We start from the raw sequence: 21,695 nt of genomic DNA on the forward strand, positions 1-21,695 counted from the left end.
AGACGGAGAAAGTTTGTTCAGGTTTAGTACTATTCGGTAAACATCCAGTAGAAACATTACTGCGGTTTTGAAACTGACTAGAAATTTAATAGTTTTGACATAGAACTACATCTTACGGGGAGGCAGAGGTTCATTTCAAAAAGAAACTGTTAGGTTTAAAGCAGATTGGCAATTTCAAAACGTTACAACTTAGCGGTTTTATAATCGAAAATATTTAAATTTTTGAACAAACTATACAAAAGACCTTTGGCGCATCGACTTCATTAAAGAAAACTATGTCACGTCTTATTTTTGTTGTTTTCCATTCATTTGGACCAAGAAAAGTGTTCTACTAGCACAGACATCAGTTTGATCATTATCAGTGAAACTGCAGACAAAAGTGCGTTTGATGAACAATAAATTAGCTGTTTCATTTTTTCTCGCTTTTGATTAGTTGAAATCTCTTTTGGTATCAATTTATCCCCTCTCCGGCTGTCCCCCGCAGTGGCCGGTGCTACTGACGTTTCCGGTGAACACTCGCGACCTACGACCGTCTCGTCCTGAATCATCTACGAAACGTTGAATACATAGGGTAACGACACCAGAAATCGCTACTTTTTCAAACAGCAAACAAGAAAACCGAGAATTATTCCCATACAGTTCTATATCGATAAGAATTGTTTAGCCTACATTAAACAAAACCTTTTTTGCTATGTTTTCAGCATAAAACTTAAGCCCAAATATTTCAAAAAGTCGTTGTAAATTTAATATTTGTGATGCATGTTGAGGCACCAGTTTTCGACCCCCAAGACCCAGTTTTCGCTATTTCTGTACTCCATTTTTCACCACCCCGAGAAGCATCGTTTATATCTTGTTCTAGTCTAAAAATTCAATTTTATTTATATTTTGCCGAAAAATAGAATTAATTTTCAGTTCAATTGTGAAAACAGAATCGATTTTCATTAAGAAACAACTGCATCACTGGTTTCCGCGATGTGCTTAGGAACGGTGTATTTAAATTCACCAATGGCGAAAACTGGATCACCTGTCACCATATACGAATTATGACAAACGTACATTATAGCTACCGTCCATTGTGGCATTCTTCTTTATGGTTTCGTCCATCATAGCAAACATACATTATGGGATTCGGCTTTATGGCTTCCGATCATTATGGCAAACATATATTAAGGTATTCGTCTTTACGGCATTCGTACGAAGTCTGTCTATAAAGAGAGGTAATGTCTAAAGACGGTATAAGCGGTTTTTGCGTTTTAATATTCAGCGGTTGACGGCAGATGGCGTGGCAGCGAAATACGTCAGGAAGCTTGATCAACGAATCGCAGAGCAGCAGGAAAAAAAGGCTGAAGATGTACACACTTAAAAAACTCAGCAAAATTTGCCGAGATTTGGACAGCCGAGCGTTCGGTAAAAATTTCAGTTTTGCAAAATGACGTTTACGGATCTTTACTAACGTTTGGCATCATAAAAAATTTTACCGAACGCTCGGCTGTCCAAATCTCGGCAAAATTTTGCTGACTTCGGCACTTTTTTTTAAGTGTGTATGTTGATTATGAAGGAACCTCCATGTGCCATAGAAATAACTGCGAAAGAGATGGTAGACACGACCGCGTGGAAGACAGCGTAACAGGTGGTTTAATGCCGAATCCCAGAAAGAGATAGACGAGAATAATCAGGCCAGGAGTCGCAAAATAACTTGTCACCTTACTCGCTGTGTCCCTCTCTGTCTTATTCCTACTGGATTCGATGCGAAAATCTTTTTTGCAGGATAGTTGTCCGGCATTCTAGCAACATGCCCAACGTATCCGTCCAGCTTTAACTACTTTCTAAATACCGGGTTCGCCGACTTCCGCTGATAGCTATACGAACTCGTCGCCTACCTCAAACTCATCCCCGTCGATAACCACGGTACTGCCCAAGTGGACCCTGTCGCGCTCGGTCCCGCCCGTCAACATATACTTCGCTTTAGATATATTTATTTTCAACTCAATCTTCTCTACTTTAGCGTTTTAGGTGAACTGATCTTCTATCTTCTAGCATCCACGTGGCCAGCAAAGCAGATAAATCGACTGGATTTATTGAAAATCGTGCCCCGTATTCCGATCGCCGCTCGTCTTACAACACCTTTGAGCGCAATGTTGAATAGCAGGCAGGCAAGACCGTCTTCTTGACGAAGTCCCCTGCGAGATTCGAATGGGTCCGACAACACTGGATCCCATCAATCGTAGCTATGATAAGGCTAGTAAGCTTACCCGCCTTAGCCGTTTTCGTCCAAAATTTTTCACACCTCTTGTCGGTTTACACTACCATATGCGCCTTTGAAATCAATGAACAGGTGATGCGTGTGGACTCGGAATTCCCTGCATTTCTGGAGGATCTGCCGCAGGGTGAAGATTTGGTTCGTTGTACACCGACTGATAATTTCCCACAAATCTATTGGCTATTGGCGACAGTCGATGGGATATAACTTGGACAGTACTTTGTAGGTGGCATTCAGGATAGTAATTGCTCGGTAGTTCTCACAATCCAGCTTATCGCCTTTCTTTTAGATAGGGCAAATAATTCCGTTTTTCCACTCCTCCGGTAGTCATTCCGTATCCTAAATCTTGATAATTAGTTGATACAGACTGCCGGCCAACCAGTCTGGTCCCATTTTAATAAGTTCCACTACAATGCCATCCTTTCCCGCTGCTTTGTTGTTCGTCAGCTGCTGGATGGCTTCTTTAACTTCCTTTATCGATTGGAGTGGAACATCTTCGTTGCTTGCAACACCATTGAGGCCACTTCCTCCACTATTATGGTCTTCCGCCTGCACGCCATTGCTGGGAGTCGCATGCTCACTGCGGCTACAGGTCAGAACAGAGAAAGGTATAGAGAGATTAGAGCTACGGAAACTGACTGACAAAACGACGGTAGCTGCCAGGTGGAAGGAGCACTTCCAACCTTCCAGGCCCTGTTGAATGGAGAGGAAAATACGGAGATCAACAGGAACATAATAAGAATTGTGAGGGATAGCCAAGCTGTGGTGCCACCAACACAGGAAGAGCAAAAGAAAGCGGCGGAACTTCTGAAAGTGGGGAACAAGCGGCTGTCTATAAGCCAGACTTATCATCTTTAGGACTTTAAGGCGGCGTACGATTCAGTCAAACGAAACAATATGTGATAGAAGATGATTTTTCGAAGAAACGGGTTATGCTGATTCGTGCATCACTGGATGGGTCAAAATCATGCGAAATGAGCAGTGAGTCAAGGTGAGAACTCAGCCACTTTCGTGACGTTGGATGGACTAAAACAAGGAGATGCACTCTCTAACCAGCTATTTAATTATGCCTTGGAAGGTGTAATCTGTAGCTCTGCACCTTAAGCGTTCACACTGAACAATTAATCATTAAACAAATAATCAAACGTAGAAAGGAACGGGACTATCACCACAAAATGTCACATGCTTCATGGTTTTGCGGATGATGTCGATATCATCGGAGTCGACCGTAGAACTGTGAAAGAGGCCTTTTAAATGGGAAACAGCGAGATTGACACTTCCCATTAACGCCGCTCAAACGAAGTACATGATTGCTGGAAGTCCTAATGGTGTTAATGCTGACGTGGAGCTGGATAGGGAACGATATGAAGCAGAGGAGAAATTCATATACCTTAGTATGCTCGTGACATGTGACAACAATAAGTAAAACTAAGAATTACAGCTGTGAATCAGACTTTCTACGGATGGATCAGCAAGCTGAGGTCCCATAGTTTGAAAATTCCCATGATCAACGAGCGTAGAATTCTGCAACTAATACTTGGTGGCACAATGGAAAATGGAGTGTGGCGAAGACGCATAAACCACGAGTTGTATCAGGTATACAAATATGCTGATATAGTGAAGATAGTACAATGTGGCAGACTGCGGTGGGCTGGGCACGCGGCTAGAATGCCCTAAAAAAGAGTAGTCAAAACTGTTTTCAGCAGAGAACTAGAAAGAGCCCCTTAAACTTCGGGGCAGACTCCGCACTCGATGGATGGGCGCTATCGAGGCACGTTCAGCTGGTGTTCGTGGTGATTGGAGAACGGCAGCCCGGGACCGACATTACTGGAGGACCATAATTTGTTCGGCGTAGGATCGATAATAAACCGTAAAGTATATTGTTCAATTCGTATAAAAATTTCTGGCTGACTGATATAAATATTTTTCAAATTATTTGATTGAGAAATGATCGAGTTATTATTGCTCAAAACCTATCATTTTTTGGTGACGTTCGCATGTTAAGATTTTTTGGAATAAGTCCTACGTTAAAATTGATCTGGAAAATTTTCAAAAGATTGAATTTTATATATTCATTTAAATTAATCTCAATTCAAATTATTACTCAATTTATATATTGTTTTCATTCATGAAATTCTAGGACTCTGAGGACTCAAAGTTGTACAATAATTTTTAAACATTCGCTACTACAAAATATCAAAAATTAAAAGTTTCATGTTGCCAATTTTATCAAAATTGGCATCAAAGTGTTTTAAACAAAAGAGCTAAAAACTTTGAAGTATGAAACGAAAACACATCAAACAAAAAATGATTGACGTTGAGTATTGTTTCATCAAAGAAAACTTAAATGCACCGGGCATAAAAGAAAAGTAACTGAGCAGTTAACTAATAAGATGAGCAAAGTGGTCAATCAGTGAAACATAATTGATCAGAGCGAAAGATGAGAATCAATTCCCTACTGATCAATTCAAAATAATGATAACAGGTTGTTTGGCCATTAACGGTCGTATGCCACTAGCGAACACGAGGACGTCTACGACGATAACGACGACGATGATAACAACGACACTAATTTCGATGGGCCACTTATTGGCAGGTGATTAATTTTTGTCGGTCCTAATTGGTAACTGGATTGAACGATATCTGCAACGCCTGCCTAGGCGACAGTGGCGACGAATGGATATCGTCTTCCTGCCGGTGCGGTGGTACTGGGCGGTAGGACAATAACAAACACAGCGCAACTTCAAGATGTCAAACATCGGAAGAATATCTGCAAATAGAAAAAAAAACAATAAAGTTAATGAAAGTTCAACAGATTACGTATACTGCAAGGTTTCATTGGGGCGTTATGAATGGGTGTTAATTTATGGAGAGCAATGAATTATCGCATTAGTTACTTATCCCAGTGGTACTTTGTGTTCGTTCTCGGGTCGGCATTTATCCGGTTGTTCGTTCATTAAGAAGTTAAGTCAAGCTATAAATTAACGATGTCGCAGTGCTAGGCAATGCTTAACAATCGAAGTTCGATTAAGGTTATGCATTCTTAATGCACATAAAGTTTACTAATTTAGTACGAAACTAAAAATTATGACTCAGAACAGTTTTGTGTGACTTGTGTGTGTAACCTGAGCTGTATTTTTCTGTTTTTAAAGAACAACCATGTTCGGAGCATCGTTATGCAAAATATTCGGCAAAATAAAATGTAGCGCTCAACCGAATTGTGAACCATATTAATATGATTGTCATGCCAAACCGTAAAACCACAGGAAACTACAGGAAACTGCCAGTTCACCACCAAACCAAACAAAAATATCCATTCCCGCTGACTAGTTCAACAAACCAAAATTTATAGTGACTTTCTTACTTAACCCCTTCTAAATAAATTAGTGTGATTTGCAATTAAGAATCATTAATTGCGTGACAACGACTTGCTGTCCCGACGACGACAGCTAACCAATCAAGTCCGCTCCGTTGATGATTAATGGACTCGACTGCGGCGGCCGGCGCTTCTTCGCTTCTCGACGTGGGGGATCGTTGACAGGAAATCCATATTCGGAAAGAAAATTTAGTGCACTCTAGCGACGGTTTGACGCTAGTCTGTGGGTAGGCTAATTTATGGTTGTTATTTTTGCGCATAACAGCAGTTTTTTTGGAAAAGTTTTTTATGCACATAAATAATAATTCCCTTGTGCTTTAAAGCTACTCTGGAAACCGCTAGAGTTAGGTGAACAGTTTTGTAACCAATTGCAATTGCTCAAATCAAACCAATTTAATTTTTATTATTTATAAAATAAGCAGCGAAATTTTTATTTTCAATTTCTTTACCAGCAAAATCTGATTCCTTGTAATTGAATGTAGTATCACCATGCGCCTCCATTACATTACCCAGCCTTTATTTCTTTAAATTAAAAATTTGTGTCTCAGAAACCAAAAAAATATACCTAGTATTGTTGATAAAACAATATGCTTTAATGATCTGTAGGATTCTCTCTGGTGAACAACATACCGATTGTTCATCATCCTTTGTCTAAGAAACATTGCATAACACAGCGCATTGCACACTCACCCACAGTTACAAAATAGTTACTTCATATGGCAAAACAACCGAAAAAGAAGTACTGCTTCCCGAACCGTTGTTGTAAATACGCATAAAACTTTACTACCACGTCTCGGATGATGCCATCGGATGCACGCTGCATGCTGCTGCTGCTGCGGTGCGAAAAGTAGATCAATGACTCCCTCCACCAAGCGCCTCCTGTCGCCGCTATCGTCGGTCGCCAGAATTCGTCGTCACCGTGGTAGGAACTAAGAAATGTGGTACGAACGAGACCATTGCATATTTTGCGGCGAAGAAAGCGATGTTGCTCGCAATACCATCCCGTCCTAGAGAAGAACAGGGAGCTACGACGAGAAAAGCTGCTCTTTCTTCCAGGAGCTTTTGTGTCGCTGTGTTCGTTCTCTCGATGTGGAAAGCATGCAGTAGAAAAATATTTCCATTTTACGGTTCTTTCATCCCCGACTGGATGCTATTAAGTTTGCTCTAAGTGGGGAGTAAATTCAGTTTTACTTTTCTGATGTCTTGCAGAAGGGAATCGAGATCACTACGAGAGTCGACTGCGGGGCATCAAACTTTTGATTCGGTTTGGTTGGTTGGTAGATAGCAGAAAGTTCGACTGTCGGTATGACTGTAAACTTTTTGATTCTGATAGGTAGTTAAAAATTATTAGTTATAGATATACCAGGAAACGTTAGCTTGTACCTCTAGGTGGGTAAAGACGGTTTCTTTTCGCAATAAACAAGATTCTTTTCGTTTCAATTGTGATACTTCAGCAGGACAAAAACTGGATCCAAGTGACTTACCTCTTATCACAATGGAGAATTGAATCTATTTTTGTCATAAGATACTAAGCAAAGAAAGTATTTCTCTAACCAAGAAATCCCAAACAGAAAAATTATTTCAAACAAGAAAACCATGCTGAGGCTAGACAATATGTTTATCATTCTGAATAAATTTTAGAATTTAGCATAAACATCAATAACCCTATCTTAAAACTTAATCTTTATCGATAGGAAAACGAATAACGACTGGAAGCGTTCGGACCAGTAAACTACCAAAGACTGAATTTTTTTTTATGCAAACTAATGCGTATTATATTAGATTATGTGATTATGTGAAATATTGTTCTTATTCCTATCATCCACTATGAATAACGGGGTACAGGAGTGGAGTTGTATCAAGAACTCGTTTCCACTCCATTCATTCTCCCCGTTATTCACGCTGTTGGTGAACTCGTCAGGCATAGTCGGGATGTGGTCAGTTCACCGAAACTTCAGATTTTCAACTTGAATGCGTTGTTGAATCACCTTATTCGAGTTGTTGTTGTTGTTGTTGACAATGATCACACATCCAAAATATACGAATCCATCACCAACTTATAGTTAATAGTGACTGCTGAGTTGGTTATTCGTAGTTACAGTATTTAGGTAGGTTGCCTTACTAGGGCCAGAGGTTGCCCAGGGCTTGCTTCACCATATTTCGGCCATTCCTCAACGCAATGCCTTCATCGGTCGGTCAAGTTCTCAAATGCCATTGCCATTGGGTCGAGGAATGATTTAGTTTAATGTCGGCTGAATTCAGAAAAGTGAATGTTAACGGCTTTAAGTTACCCATACCGCCTTTGCCAGTACTTCAGCGAACGATTTGTCGCTCATTTTTCGTACTAAATGTAACATACCCAAACATTAATTTTACAGCTTGAATCACTCGTTCCCAGCAACCACCCATATGAGGAGTAACAGGACGATTGAACAGCCACCGATCTTGGATACTGGTTAAGGTTTTGCCCGATTCAGAGTAAATCCTAGTGATCTCTCATCCTACAGAGCTCGCTTCCACCAACAAAATTTGTCCCATTCTCGGAGTAAATTTCCTGTGGGGATCCCAGTTGTGCTATGAACTTTTGAATGCTATATAAATATTCGCACAGAGTCTCTGGGATTCCTCACATTGGAATCCTGCATTGCTTATAAACGGTGTCCCACATTAAAATGAACGACGGAAAAGACGCTGTAGAAAATTACCTGGTTCACCGATCCTTTTCAAACTTTCAGACAATAAAATATAACCCATTAGTAAGATTTTGGCATATTCATTTCATTCAATTTCAATACCATAACCGTATGGTTGCACCTTTCGCTTAACTCCACTCATAAGGTTCTGTACAGCACCTGGCTACAGCTTCTTCTGTACGGAAACCCACTTTTTCTTCATGTCTTCCTCAGATTTGACCTCCTTGGGATGCCTCCGTAGTGCCTGCTTTATAATAGCCCAGTATTTTTCGATGGGCCTTAGTTCCAGTGCTTTCATGTACTTGGGTACGAAAGTGACCCCGTTGGTTTCGTACCACTCCAGGACCTCCTTTGAATAGTGGCACGAAACTAGATTCGGCCAGAAGATCGCAGAACCCTCGTGTTGCTTCAGCAGATGCTTCTGTAGACACTCCTTGAAGTAGATCTGCCAATTTACAGTCCCGGTAGTCACGAACGGCGCACTCCATTTGCCACATGAGCAGATCGCTTGCCAAATCAACTATTTCTTGGCAAACTTTGAAAGTTTCTGCATCCTTACTTCCTCCGGAACATCAAACTTGTGCTAGCCGGTGAAGAACAGTAGCCCCGGGAGCTGCCGGAAGTCTACAGTATTTTGCTGTTTGTCACGATTTTGAGCCTTCGGCAATTTGTACGTATGCAGTCTCTCCCGGTCCTTGCCTTTCTAAACGAAAGACTTGGACAGATTCAATTTTTTGGCCACTTCCCTGACCGAAGCATTAGGATTTCGCTTAAACGCTTTTGCGATATGCTTGTTATCCTTATCACTAATAGAACATCCAGTTTTACCACACTTCTCCTTCCGTTCGATGTTCAGAGTTTCATAGCAACGTTTAATCACACGACTCATCGTTGACTACACGATTTCGAGTTGTTTCCCCTTGTCCCGATGTTTGAGATGATGTTTAAGAATTGAGAATTTGATGTGGGACACGCTTTAGGACTAGGATTCTTATATGAGAATCTAAGAGTTGAATCCCCGGCAAATCTATAACTCGGTAATCGCTTGCACTATGAAATAGGAATCCTCTGAATTCTAAAAGCAGGAATCCTGGTGTGTTAGTAAAGGTTACCGGCTTCATCTGCCACATTGACATTTGTTGAAATCGACGCCATTCCTCGATGCTTGAGATTCGTTTTCTCTGCAAGGGCTGGACTGGGGATACCAAAAGGTCCGATTTTATCCACGAACAAACCGTCGACGAATCGCTCCAGAAACAGATTGTCTTCATCTCTAGCGAATGATTTTTCGTAATGGTCCGCATGTTAGCTCCCAAGAACCCTGCTATCAAATATAGTTGTGATATCGAGAGTCTTCGGAGTGGCACGATCTTCGTTTTTCATTTGATGAAACCAACTCTGATCTGGCCTGGATCTATTATGTGGAAAAACGTCTCCGCTGCGAACGCTTGAGAGCTCGCGTTCACGAACACATGTAATTAAAGGCTTTTTTAGTTTTCCAAATCACATGCTGGAAAGTAACGTACTCTGGACATATTTTTTAGCGTTGCTAACCACTCAATCCAGCGTAACGATCTCCAAAAGAATGTCGTCGTACAAATTCCTGTCAGTTCGCCGGACATTCTGGATGAAGATTTTCCCGTGGACGATAAACAGCACCACCAATGCTATGAAATTGTAGAATCTTATGACCAGCAGAATCGTTTGTCTTTTTGTCTTGGCTCTCTAGCAAGCTCAGCTCTACACCTTCTCGCAAAGCAGCAATAAAAATTCGTTGACATCGTGTGCAATTTTCTTCTCTTTGGAAAAACCCTAATGGAGAGACCAGCTCTCAGATCATCCAGGTTCCAGTCGATGACCGTCACTTTTTTAATGTCGCAGACGTTCGGTCCTTCCGGAAACCAAACGTCGACTCGTACCACTATCTCGTAGTAAACAAGATTCAGAACGATAAGTGTCCGGTTGTCCAACGTATTCAAATCGAGACCAATGAGGAAGATACGACTGAATATTCGACGGTTATCAGGAGAGGGAGTTGCTGCAGAGTACTCTCGGAAAACTGGTTAGCGGATCGGTGAACAAGTTTAAGGGAACCTGAACGAGCAGTGGAATAGCCCATCTACGATGCGATCAGTACTACAGCACGAGAAGCGATGGGTACTACTGCTGCAGTCACTTCCAGTGAGTGGTTTGACGCAGAGTGTCAACGGGTGACTGACGAGAAGAATCGAGCGAGAAGTCACATATTGGCTACAACTGTGCTGTGACACACCAGAGCAGAGAGAGAGAGAGAGATACCGAGATGCGAGAGCTGCCAAAAAAAGAGACTTCGCCGTCGCCGGTTGCATACAAAATTTTCTCCCGCATCCTTTTCCATAGACTGTTGGTGTTGGTTGATGGTGATTATCAGAGTGGTTTTCGAGAGAGACGCTCCACGATGGAACAAAGGTTCACCTTGCGACAAATCCTCGATAAATTCCGGGAATTTGGCTTGTAGACTCACCATTTGTTTGTAGACTTTAAGGCGGCAATCGCTCAGCTAGCTTCAGGGTACGATGCTGACCCAACAAACCTGTCATCGTATCTTCGAAATCCTGTTGGGCGGTGCTGCTTAAGTCAATAGGACCGTTGCACTAGCCCCGTAATTGTCGTGTACTTAACATAAATTCTATCAAAACAAAGTAGACGGTGGCTGGTAAGGACCGTGGTAGCTCTTCGGGTATTGAGTATTGGAACTGCGGTGGCGATAGATAGAGATGCTTTTGAAGTGGTCGACGAATTTTTTTTTCTTGGTACATTAGTGACATGTGACAACGATGAGAACCGTTAAGTAAAATGACAGTGAGCGGCTGCCAACAAGGTCTTATACGAATTGCAACTACATACGAAATTCGCGTTTTGTAAGATGCTAATTCTTCCGTTGGTACTCTACGGCCGTGAAGCGTGGACATTGAAAGAGGGCGATTTATGAGCTGTTGGCGTTTTGTGTGAAGGTCCTACGATAAATTCTGGGCGGCCTATAAGGAGAAGGTGTGTGGCGTAGACGCATGAATCACAAAATATACCAAGTATACAGAGATGAGGATATTATGAAGCGACTAAAATACGGCAGGCTGGGATGGGTCCGTAGCCAGGGTTGTCCAGGGTGTGCTTCACCATATTTCACCTTCAGCTTTATATACCACAGCTCGTTTTATTTAACTGAATCGTACGCAGCCTTGAAGTCAACAAACAGATCTCTGTCTGCAAGTTGTATTCCGGAAATTAGCAAAGGTAAACACCTGATCTGCCGTGGAGCGACCCTCATGAAAACCTCACCAACGAGAGACAATGCTAACGAACAGTATACGGAAGAGCATATCAAAGGCAGATCTGAGCAATGTTATGGATCGAGAATTTTGGATCGAGAAACACATGCATCGATGTCTCACGCTCGCCGCTCCATATTCGTTCTGACGCTCGTTGCTCTACTGCAGCAAAAGCTCTCCACGAGTACGCTACGTGAAGATCAATAGTGGTAGCTACAGCATATATGTATGTAGAGCTGTCTATGGGGCGTACTTGTTTGTGATTTACGCAAACTACCACATGCTGTCCATTCAATTCCTGTGCTCCTTGTGATAGGGTCTCCCGCAACTTTATAATTAGTCTACCGATCCGGATACCTGGTACAACAGACGAGCAGCCCTTCATCAGAAGTTTGCTAAGATGAGAAAATCGTGGTAATTTGTGGTTTGTTGTGGTAAAATAACCGACAACGCTTGTTTGCTCCGCTTGCTTAAACGGAAGATTTCTTGGTGCCTGCAGTCCATTCAATACGCAAGGTTTCCCGTTAACTCCAAACATATCTGCGATTATCTGCTCAAAAAGTGTCGATGATCCGTTCTCGAAAAACGTGGAGGTGTTGAGCGCCCCGTCCTTCAGAAGTCAAAATGGCGTAAAAACTGGTAAAAAAAAGTTCACATAAACTTTGTATAAATCTTTGTATGAAATCCACATAAAAATCTCTGATTTAAACATTTAGGAAACGAACCGAACCTACTCTCGTATTCCTACACATGCCCCTAAAGTACAGGTTTTCTGCCATTTTCTGTAAAATAGAACTAGAAAAAAAAATTTGGATGCACGCGCCGCTCTGCCTCAAATCTGCAAACTTTAATTAGTATAGAGATTAATTTTACCAATTTTGTGTAAAATTCAGAACCATCAGCTTTTTCGATGGATTCCCAAGTTATTTGTAATCATGTGTCCCAAAAAAATTGCAAAATCATTCTTCTGTCAATCATCGTCTGAGATAATACTGCGTCGTCTGGTACGTTCAATCTACGTTCGAGTGGGTAAACTGAACTAGATAATGCTTTCATTGGAGAAAGATAAGATATTGACTATGAAGGATGCTATAAAACAAAACCATATTTATATGTAGGTTTACAGAGCGCACCCGAATAGTTTATCACCTAAAGGCAGCGGAAAATGTTGAAACTGTATTTACTGGTGGCACTTTTTGCTAGCATTTGTCTAGCTAACCCTTTTCGTGACCGATCACGGGAGTTCGACACATACAGATTACCTAATACAACAGTTCCAACGCACTATAGCTTGTACCTGGACACCAATGTCCATATTGGAGAGTTAGAATACAAGGGCAATGTTCAAATCAGTATAACGGCTCTCGAACAAACCCGACAGGTAGTGCTTCACAGTGTTCGAAGTGTGATCAACCGTCTGGAACTTCTTAACAGCCAACAACTGGCTGTTCCAATTCATGGTTACGAGTTCGATGAGGATAAACAATTTTTGATCGTGAATACTAAGGATACTTTAGCCGTTGGAACGAACTACGTTCTGGATATCGATTTCACTAATTCGTTGGATCGTACCGACAAAGCTGGATTTTACCATTCATACTACCAGGCAGCCGATGGAGAGACAAGGTTTGGAGAATTGCTTTACGGTGATTATGTTGTAATGAGAGTTTATTCGTTATCGTACACAGACATCTAGGAGTGACACAGTTTGAACCGTGTGACGCGAGATCATCTTTTCCGTGCTATGATGAACCCGGCATAAAGACCACGTACGATGTCAAAATTGCGTGCGGAGTCGAATACAACGCTAAAGCCAATGCACCAGCGCTAGGAATAACCCTTTTGTAAGGTCAAAATATTCTAAAATAATAAACTGGATACAGCTAACTTTTTCGTTTCAGGCCAGAAGGAAAAAAACTCACCACCTTCCAAAGAACCCCACGAATGCAAACCTACCTAGTGGCGTTCCTAGTTTCGGACTTCGTTTCCGAACGGCAAATTTCAAGTGAGCCTAAACAACTGGCCGTTTCAACCCTTGCTCGGCCAACGGCACGGGATCAGCTCACCTATTCGGTTGATGCATCAGTTCGATTCATACGCGAGATGGAAAAATATTTCGACTACAGTTATGCCATGTCCAAAATTGATAACGTAGCCGTCGACGACGATCAATTCGGCGCCGGAGCAATGGAAAATTGGGGTTTGGTTACTTATCGTGAGTCCACACTTCTGTTCGATCCATCAGTGCATGACGAACAAAGACAGCGGAATGTGGTAGGCATAGTTGGTCATGAATATACACATCAATTCTTCGGAAATCTGTTGGCTCCCAAGTGGTGGTCTTATCTGTGGCTAAACGAAGGATTCGCACGGCTGTACCAATACTACGTGGCGGAATTTGTAAGTGTTTTGATTTCAACCTAACAGCTGTGCATTGATGTTTGACATTTTTTCTTCCAGAGTCATCCAGAGTTTAACATGCGAGAACGATTTTCAACGGTTCGCGAAACCGCTTTGAACACCGATGCCAGCCCGACTGTTCGTCCGATGACCCATTACGTGGAAACTCCAACGGAAATAAGCAGACTGTTCGACAACATTGCCTATGCCAAAGGTGCGTTTCATGATATTTTCCGTAAAATCGTATCGTAATATCGAAATACTTTCAGCTGCCAGTGTTCTTCGTATGTTTAGCTACGCTTTCACAGAACCTACATTCCAGAAGGGCTTACAGTATTACATAAAACAAAAGTAGGTTAAGTTGATATGATATGACGTTATCAATGAGTTCATATTTCTTACGCCATTTTAGCAAAGACGGAGTAGTAGAGGAGCAAGACCTATTCGATAGTCTAGCACAGGCTGTAGAAGAAGACGGTAAGCTCGCTTCTGGTATGACTGTGCACGAGCTGTTCGGATCATGGTCTAATCAACCTGGTGCACCGGTAGTTACTGTTAAACGCGTTGGAGAAACGAATACGTTTTCGTTCAGTCAAGAACGATTTTACAATGAGCCACAGGACAATCCTGGTTCACAATCTTGGTGGATTCCGATAACTTACTTTACCCCCAGTAGCAATGGTATTTACAACTCGAGTGCCGCTTTCTGGATGCCACCAGGCAAACAAGAAGTGGAATACGAGGTGGATCTTCAAGAGAATGACTTTGTGCTCATCAATCCACTAGCCAGAGGTTATTATCGCGTAAATTACGATCCCCAAACTTGGGAAAGTCTCATCTACAATCTTTACGAGAACACTAAGTCCATAGATAAATTATCGCGATCGCAGCTAATTGACGATGCTATGAATCTAGCTCATGCTGGTAGATTAGATTACAACACAGCCTTTAAATTGTTCGAATATTTACAGCATGAAGTCGAATATGTGCCGTGGGCAACAGCCAATGCTAATCTGAAATTTTTGAAACGAATGTTGCGAAACGACTTGGAAGCAGTGAAAACACTAGAAAGCTACGCAGCACGACTTGCCAAGAACGTCCTTTCAGTTTATGGTTATAATGCGCGTACAGATGAAACCCTCGACGACAAAGAAGTGCGTTTGATTGCCTTGGAATGGGCCTGTGCATATGACCCACAATGCCAGCTAGAAGCTGGGACACGGTTTGAAAATATGAGAAAAAGAACCGTTTTCTCTATCCAATCTAAAGCAGAACAGATCATCGTATGCAACAAAGTTCGTGAAATTGGTTATAATGATTTCGCCAATTTGTTGGAGTCTTTCAAGAGCATACATGATTACGATAAACGAAGCTATCTCTTAGAAGCCCTTGCTTGCAGCACGGATGAGGTTACTATTCGTCAGTACTTGAACAATATTATGACGCACAATTTTGGAGGAAGCGAAAAATTACGAGCTTTACAAGCAATTTACCAGAACTCATTTGAAGGCATGCTGGCAGTAATAGAAATGTTCGACAGTCCGTCCAATCTTATGAAGGAAATGTAAGACGCACCAAACATAAGTTTTTACAGTACGATATTAATCCTTTTTACCGATGTTTGCAGGAAATGGAATCAGCGAGAATTTCATGCCTTACTGGAGGACCTTGCTGAATATGCAGTTGATCCGCTAGCAGCTGTTCAGTTGACAAATTTTGTTCAAAGGGAGGCACCTGACCGGCTGTCTACCATTCAGACCAAGCTCCAGTACAACCAAAACTGGATCCAAAGAAACGCAGTGATTGTATCGGAAATGCTAAAAACTTTTTAGAAACTGAAAATGTGATGATTTTTGAACTGAAATATAAAGTTTTCAACATTTGCCCTAATAACAATTTGATAATAATTTGTTTATAATGAATTATTATTAGATGGTGTTTTAAAAATTAGATGATAATGAGAACAAAAGTGCGAATATTACAAATTTTTTTGAAAAAATCACCATTTTTTATTTCAAATTTGGTTCTACAGGCTTATTTTCTATATATTCCGACCACGGGAAGTGGCTAAAAAACGACTATACATAAGCACCCCAGAGCACCATGGAACAACCTCGATGGAATAAAACGCCGCTCCAGGAAAAACATGATTTTCCATGATTTAAACTTTATGAAACTGTTTCTCGGAAACTAATTCAAAGTCATCAAAGTCTTTTCCAAAGTTCTTAAACAAAACAAAAACAAAACAAAACAAAACAAAAACAAAACAAAACAAACTGATCTGTTGCAAGAATTTGTTCGATTTGACATACACATGCATTACACACATGGAACAGAAGGCTCAAGTTGATGCAATCTACATAGACTTGAAAGCGGCGTTTGATCGGATAGCCCATGGCATATTGTTAAAGAAAATCTCGCGCCTTGGTGCATTATAGAAATTTAAAGTATAGCTAAGTTCGTACCTGCTCAATAGAGTTATGCAGGTAAAACTCTACAACTGCTGTTCTACTGAGTTAATACAATTCATTCTGGAGTTCCACAAGGCACTAACATGGAGCCTCTGCTATTCACACTATTTTTCAACGACGTTACATTATTGTTGGGTGTTTGAATGATTTGGAAATGTACGATCCATTAAAGACTGTCGCCGATTACAAGCGCTCCTGGATGTATTCATATGCTGATGCTGGTGACGTAGTAACTGGTTACTCGTTAGTATCGCAAAGTGTCATGTTACTACCTTTCATCGCACAGTGAATCCAAAAGTGTTTCAGTAACAAATTGACAATCAGAAAATAGTAAGAGTAGATCGCGTTAGCGAACGGCTTCAAACCGAAAATTTCTCGGGATCAACGATCCTCATTTCTTCAAAGCATTATATTGTTCACTGATGCGTCCATTATTCGAATACGCTTAGTGTGGTTTGTTTGATTGTTTTATTTAATGACCTTTGTAACCTTTTAGGTTAAAACTTGTACGAAAACGGTTTATTCGATTGGCACAACGGTATCTACCTTGGCGTGACCCGGCAAATTTGCCCCTGTATCCCGACCGCTGCCGCCTTTTGGCATCGATACTCTTGAATAACGTAGAAAAATCGAGCATACAATGTTCGTAGCAAAGGTAACTAATGGCGAAACCAACTGCCCGAGAATCCTATCGCAACTGAACTTTCGTGCCGGGCAACGTACCCTCTGATATACTGGTTTACTTCAGTTCAACTTCCACTACACGATGTGCGATTTCTATGAACCGTTGGCTTCCATCATCCGTACACTTCTTAGAGTGGAGAACTTTTTCGACTTTGGCGTCGCAGCGCAACAATTTCTGCAGGAATTATCAATGTGTATGCTATAGAATTTTATAAACTTACGAGTGAAGCATTCATCAAGACAAATTGTGAGATGAATTTTGGATATAGAAACACAAATGCAAATTAGTGAATCAGCTGTTTAATTTGTGATGGCTCGGAACTTGAGTTTCAATTTGGTGTCGTTCACCTAAAAAGCGCACAAGCACATCTCAGGGAGTGCTTCGGTGAAGTTGTTTTTTTTTTATTTCTTAACACTGATGAATTTATTCGAAGTCTTTTTTTTCGCCAAAAACGGCCGATCACAGGAAGTAAAAAATTTGAATTTCGGAGATCAACTCAATGCATTTAATGTAGGTTAAATGAATTATTCCGATGCACCCGAAGTATCTGATCGTTTTTAGCTTACTCCCTCGTCGGATCCTACTCGGGCTTCCGCAAAAATACGGAGGAAAATGAACCCATGTCGCAAGAATCATTCCGTTAAACCATGCTTTACGAGGACGGACCAGCCGAAATTTGTTTTTCCGGTCAAAAATGAAACCTCAAAATGTTTTAGAAATATCTAAACCTAGCTAAACCGAGATTCTTAAGGTCCGGCCAAACAAACTGCGTGTTTTGGTCACGAGCTTCACGTAAGCAAACGGGATTTCTGCTTGTAAATGGGTACACTGCGTGTACATCCTTGCCTGCCTCGTGGTAATTGATCGTGTAACTATAGTTAGTGATCCTAGTTCGACCGTCAAGGGCTTGATGGATTTTGGCATTACAGTGGACCCCCGTTCGTTTGAACGATTCCTCATGCAAACTAACGGGGTAAGCTTTTAATTTGAACAACTGGTAACCCTAAATATGCTGGAGCTTGTGTGAACTGGCTGCCCTGTTCTTTGTTATTGTTTTGGTGGTTTGATTCAGTTGGCAGTTGCAAGCAGCGAATATTTCATTCTCCGATCAGATTTCTACCATAATCGTTGGGAAAACGCATTGTGAAACAGATTAAACACGCTGGATCAGTACAAACAAATCGTGTTTATGTGCATTCTCTGCATAAGCAAATGATGTCATATTAAGAATGACATTTGAACCATTTTTAATTTGCACATCGTGCAAACCAACGGGGTTCAAATTAAAAAGTGTTCAGATTAAAAACGGTCAAATGAACGAGGGTCCACGGTATACGATTCAAGGATGCCAACGTCCGGTCAAGATATTGGGCTGCAAGCAATTGCGGAAAGCATCGCTTGAGGACAACGGTATCAAAGTATATACCTCGTCAGATTCTTCTGGATAACTTTAACTAGATCTGCTTTGCCTAGCCACGCACGAGTTGACAAGGTTCGTACAGCTTTATAACTTTTTATGCCGCGGGTTATGAACTGTCTTAGTTACAAGCAGTTAGGGGATACGGCAACTACTGTTGTAATAAGATACAGTACAAGCGCGGGGAGGATCATGCGGATGACACATGTGAAAAAGATGATAAAAAATTCCTCTATTGTGGAGGCTGACCTGTTGGCGGCTGATCTATTTGCACGAATTTTCTCGATTTGACAACTTAATGCATTACACACATGGAAATGAAAGCTCAAATTGATGCAAGCTAGATCTACTTGAAAGCGGCATTCGATCGGATAGACAATGAAATATTGTTAAAGAAAAGTTTACTGTATGACTGAGTTCGTACCTGCTCGATAGAATTCTGCGAGTAAAATTCAACAAATACTGTTCTACTGACTTTAATGCCATTCACGTAAGAGGGATAGACAAAGCACATCCCAGGGAGTGCTTCGGTGAAGTTATTTTTTACTTCTTAGTTTTGTTTTTTTACAACTAATATATTTGAAGCGTTTTCGCTTGTGTTATGCATTTAATGTGGATTAAATGGCTCTTTCCGATGCACCAGAAGTATTTGAAAATTCTCAGCATGCTTCTTCGTCTGATCATACTTGGACTTCCGCACTTTCTTTGCAAAGGAAAAATAAATCCACGTACGTGTTTTGGTCTCGAGCTCCAAGTAAGCAAACAATATTGCTATTTGTGCACTTTTTACGCGGGAGTACTGTGCGTACATCCTTACCTGCCTAGTTGACTGCGTAGTTATCCCGGTCCGACCATCAAGGGCTTGCTGGACTTTGGCGTTGGACGTTTTTCTAATAAAATAATTTGATTTGGATCTCGGACGTGTTTGTAATGTTGGATGGTAACGAGACATTGAATTTACGGTTCAGCGAAGCATTGGAAGATGTTATTTGAATAGGTAAAGTAGCGCTGCCATGATCGTGAACTCTCACATGCTCCTAGATGATCATCGAGCCATTAACAGCAGTTGCGAGTCAAGCTGAAGGTTTTGTATAATAATACCCATTAAATGAATGACATTTTTAGCCTAATAACAAAACCTATAACATAACTCTCCACTCTTCTTTACTTGAATAACGTACCGCAGATGTCACATCAAGCAGCACCTTTAATGAATGTGATTTCAACTATCCCATATAATTGAAATATCCGGATCCTAATTGTATCAGCCCTACCCTGTCGACTAACTTTAAATTGCGGTTTAATTTCGCAGACAACGTCGAGCATAAGCCGCCGCCAGCAACAAAACGGATAATTAATTTTATACCGAATGCTGATTATTTTTTTTTACTTCAATATCTCGTATTCATCAGCTGGGCCAACGAGCCCGACCAGGGGCATACAAAAGTGACACTCATTCCACACAGTTTATTCATGATTAATTATTCTGTGGGTTAACAAGTTGCGGCTGGTGGCTTCTGGATGGCGGAGGGGGGCTTGTGGGAAATGTTGGGAACCTGATGAAAATGAATCCTTCCTTGTTACATACAAAATTGCATTCAAAAAAAGCTTGCCGCTTTCTATGTAATTGGTTTACCAGGTCAGTAGTTGAGATCCGAGGAGACCATCATCCGAGTGTAACTGAAATTGCGGTAAATCAATAGAAAAGCTTCTACATTGAGCAGTAGGAAAATTACTGTTTCTGAGATGTAGCAAAGTGCTTTTTAATAAAAGCTATGTCATAAGTACCTGTATAGAATTCCAAGAATCAGTATTATAGAAATCTTATCAGTGCTATATTTTGTCATCTTTTTCTCATACCTGCTGTTATGCGTATCGGTAGTAAATTTGTCCAAGATTCACTTAAACATCATACGTTTCGCCTTGATTTTCCTTTCGCAACCTGATGAAAAACAAGCCTCTACATTCAATCAAGAAAATTGTTCTTGCAGTGTACACCACTGGAGACCATTGAGAAAAAGAGAGAGAAGCACCCACACCGGTAAGATGGACGAATTCCTACTCTGTTCGTGCTTCAAACGCAAAAGGCGAGGCAGAAAGTCCCTCGACGATGTAATCCAAGCAACGAAGACTGTTACTCCTGGATGGCAGTGAGTCGAGTATATGATTGGATTAAAATTACGTAAATCGATTCATGTAATCTTCCATTTGTCCATCTAAGCAGCATAAGCGGAAAATTGATTACAGCTTGCTATTAACGAGCCAAAGCAGCGGCGAACGTGCGAGTCAAAGCTTAAGATCCTGTTCATGGCACGGATCGAGCTGTCCTGTGTAATGTTTACGTATGCATAATGTCTAGTCCTTCTACGATGGGGTAATGCTGTCGTTGGGGGCTCGTCAAGAGAATGCATGTGATGCATTGCCGTGGTATTCAGTTCGTTCAATAAAAAAGGAAAAGCGCAGCAAAAATAAAATTTAACATGAACGATTTTAAAATTAAGAATTTATTACATAATTTTGAGACATTAATTTATATAAAAGCTGTGATGCTAATGATGCTATGAGGAACAACTATGATAATATAAATAGAAGGATTGGGACTGTGAACTTTCATTTTATTTTTAAATGTTTTATGACCTTTGAAGTTAGTTGTAACATTCAACAACAACACAAACAATTCAATTTGTGTCCTTTTCTCATATACCTACGGCAAAAATAAAAAAAAATTATATTTCTAGGTTTCATTTGCTTGAATTTTGTAATATTTTTCTATAAATTTTATTGTTTTGACTTTTTTTGTATTTGAAAAAATAAAAATAAAATGAAATTGTTTGCAAAAACATCAGCTGGTTGTATGTTATCGGGAAAACTGCCCGGCAGTGCAGAGAGGGTGAAATCATGACATGAGAAGTAAATAAGCTATCTTTCAAATCCCATTGGAGTGTGCTCGATGGAACAACGAAAGCATTTTAACCACCGTTGATCCGATGACAAACGGTATAAATTCAACAAACAACATACGGACGGAAAGGATCATCCAAATGTGCCCCGCAGGAGCAAAGCGGTGCTGATAAATATTTGATAC

The 21,695-nt window shown here is 40.8% G+C and overlaps 2 protein-coding genes across 8 annotated transcripts in view; one reads left to right on the top strand and one right to left on the bottom strand.

Annotated features, from left to right (window-relative positions):
- Nucleotides 1-21,695, bottom strand: part of LOC128733667 (beta-arrestin-1) — a 175,079-nt gene that overhangs the window by 57,941 nt on the left and 95,443 nt on the right. The window contains exon 1 of one of the 7 annotated variants that reach the window (XM_053827412.1): nucleotides 1,057-1,076. The exons of the other annotated variants lie outside the window; for them this stretch is intronic. The gene's annotated coding sequence lies outside the window, so the exon portion shown is untranslated. Of the gene's footprint in view, nucleotides 1-1,056; nucleotides 1,077-21,695 lie in introns of those variants that run through there. 7 annotated transcript variants of the gene reach the window in all.
- On the top strand, nucleotides 12,803-15,869 carry LOC128735536 (aminopeptidase N-like). The gene is made up of 7 exons (XM_053830018.1): nucleotides 12,803-13,263; nucleotides 13,326-13,481; nucleotides 13,539-14,037; nucleotides 14,098-14,251; nucleotides 14,307-14,388; nucleotides 14,450-15,601; nucleotides 15,665-15,869. Exons 1-7 carry the CDS (start codon nucleotides 12,803-12,805, stop codon nucleotides 15,867-15,869), a joined length of 2,709 nt encoding a protein of 902 aa, XP_053685993.1.

The sequence above is a fragment of the Sabethes cyaneus genome, chromosome 2, assembly GCF_943734655.1.
Source record: "Sabethes cyaneus chromosome 2, idSabCyanKW18_F2, whole genome shotgun sequence".
Lineage (NCBI taxonomy): Eukaryota > Metazoa > Arthropoda > Insecta > Diptera > Culicidae > Sabethes > Sabethes cyaneus.

Excerpts from the sequence above, each read along its gene's own strand:
- LOC128735536 (XM_053830018.1), top strand. The coding sequence starts at position 12,803 with ATGTTGAAACTGTATTTACTGGTGGCACTTTTTGCTAGCATTTGTCTA. Across the intron at positions 14,038-14,097 it reads AATACTACGTGGCGGAATTT|AGTCATCCAGAGTTTAACAT; the intron begins GTAAGTGTTTTG and ends TTTTTCTTCCAG. Across the intron at positions 14,252-14,306 it reads CAACATTGCCTATGCCAAAG|CTGCCAGTGTTCTTCGTATG; the intron begins GTGCGTTTCATG and ends AAATACTTTCAG.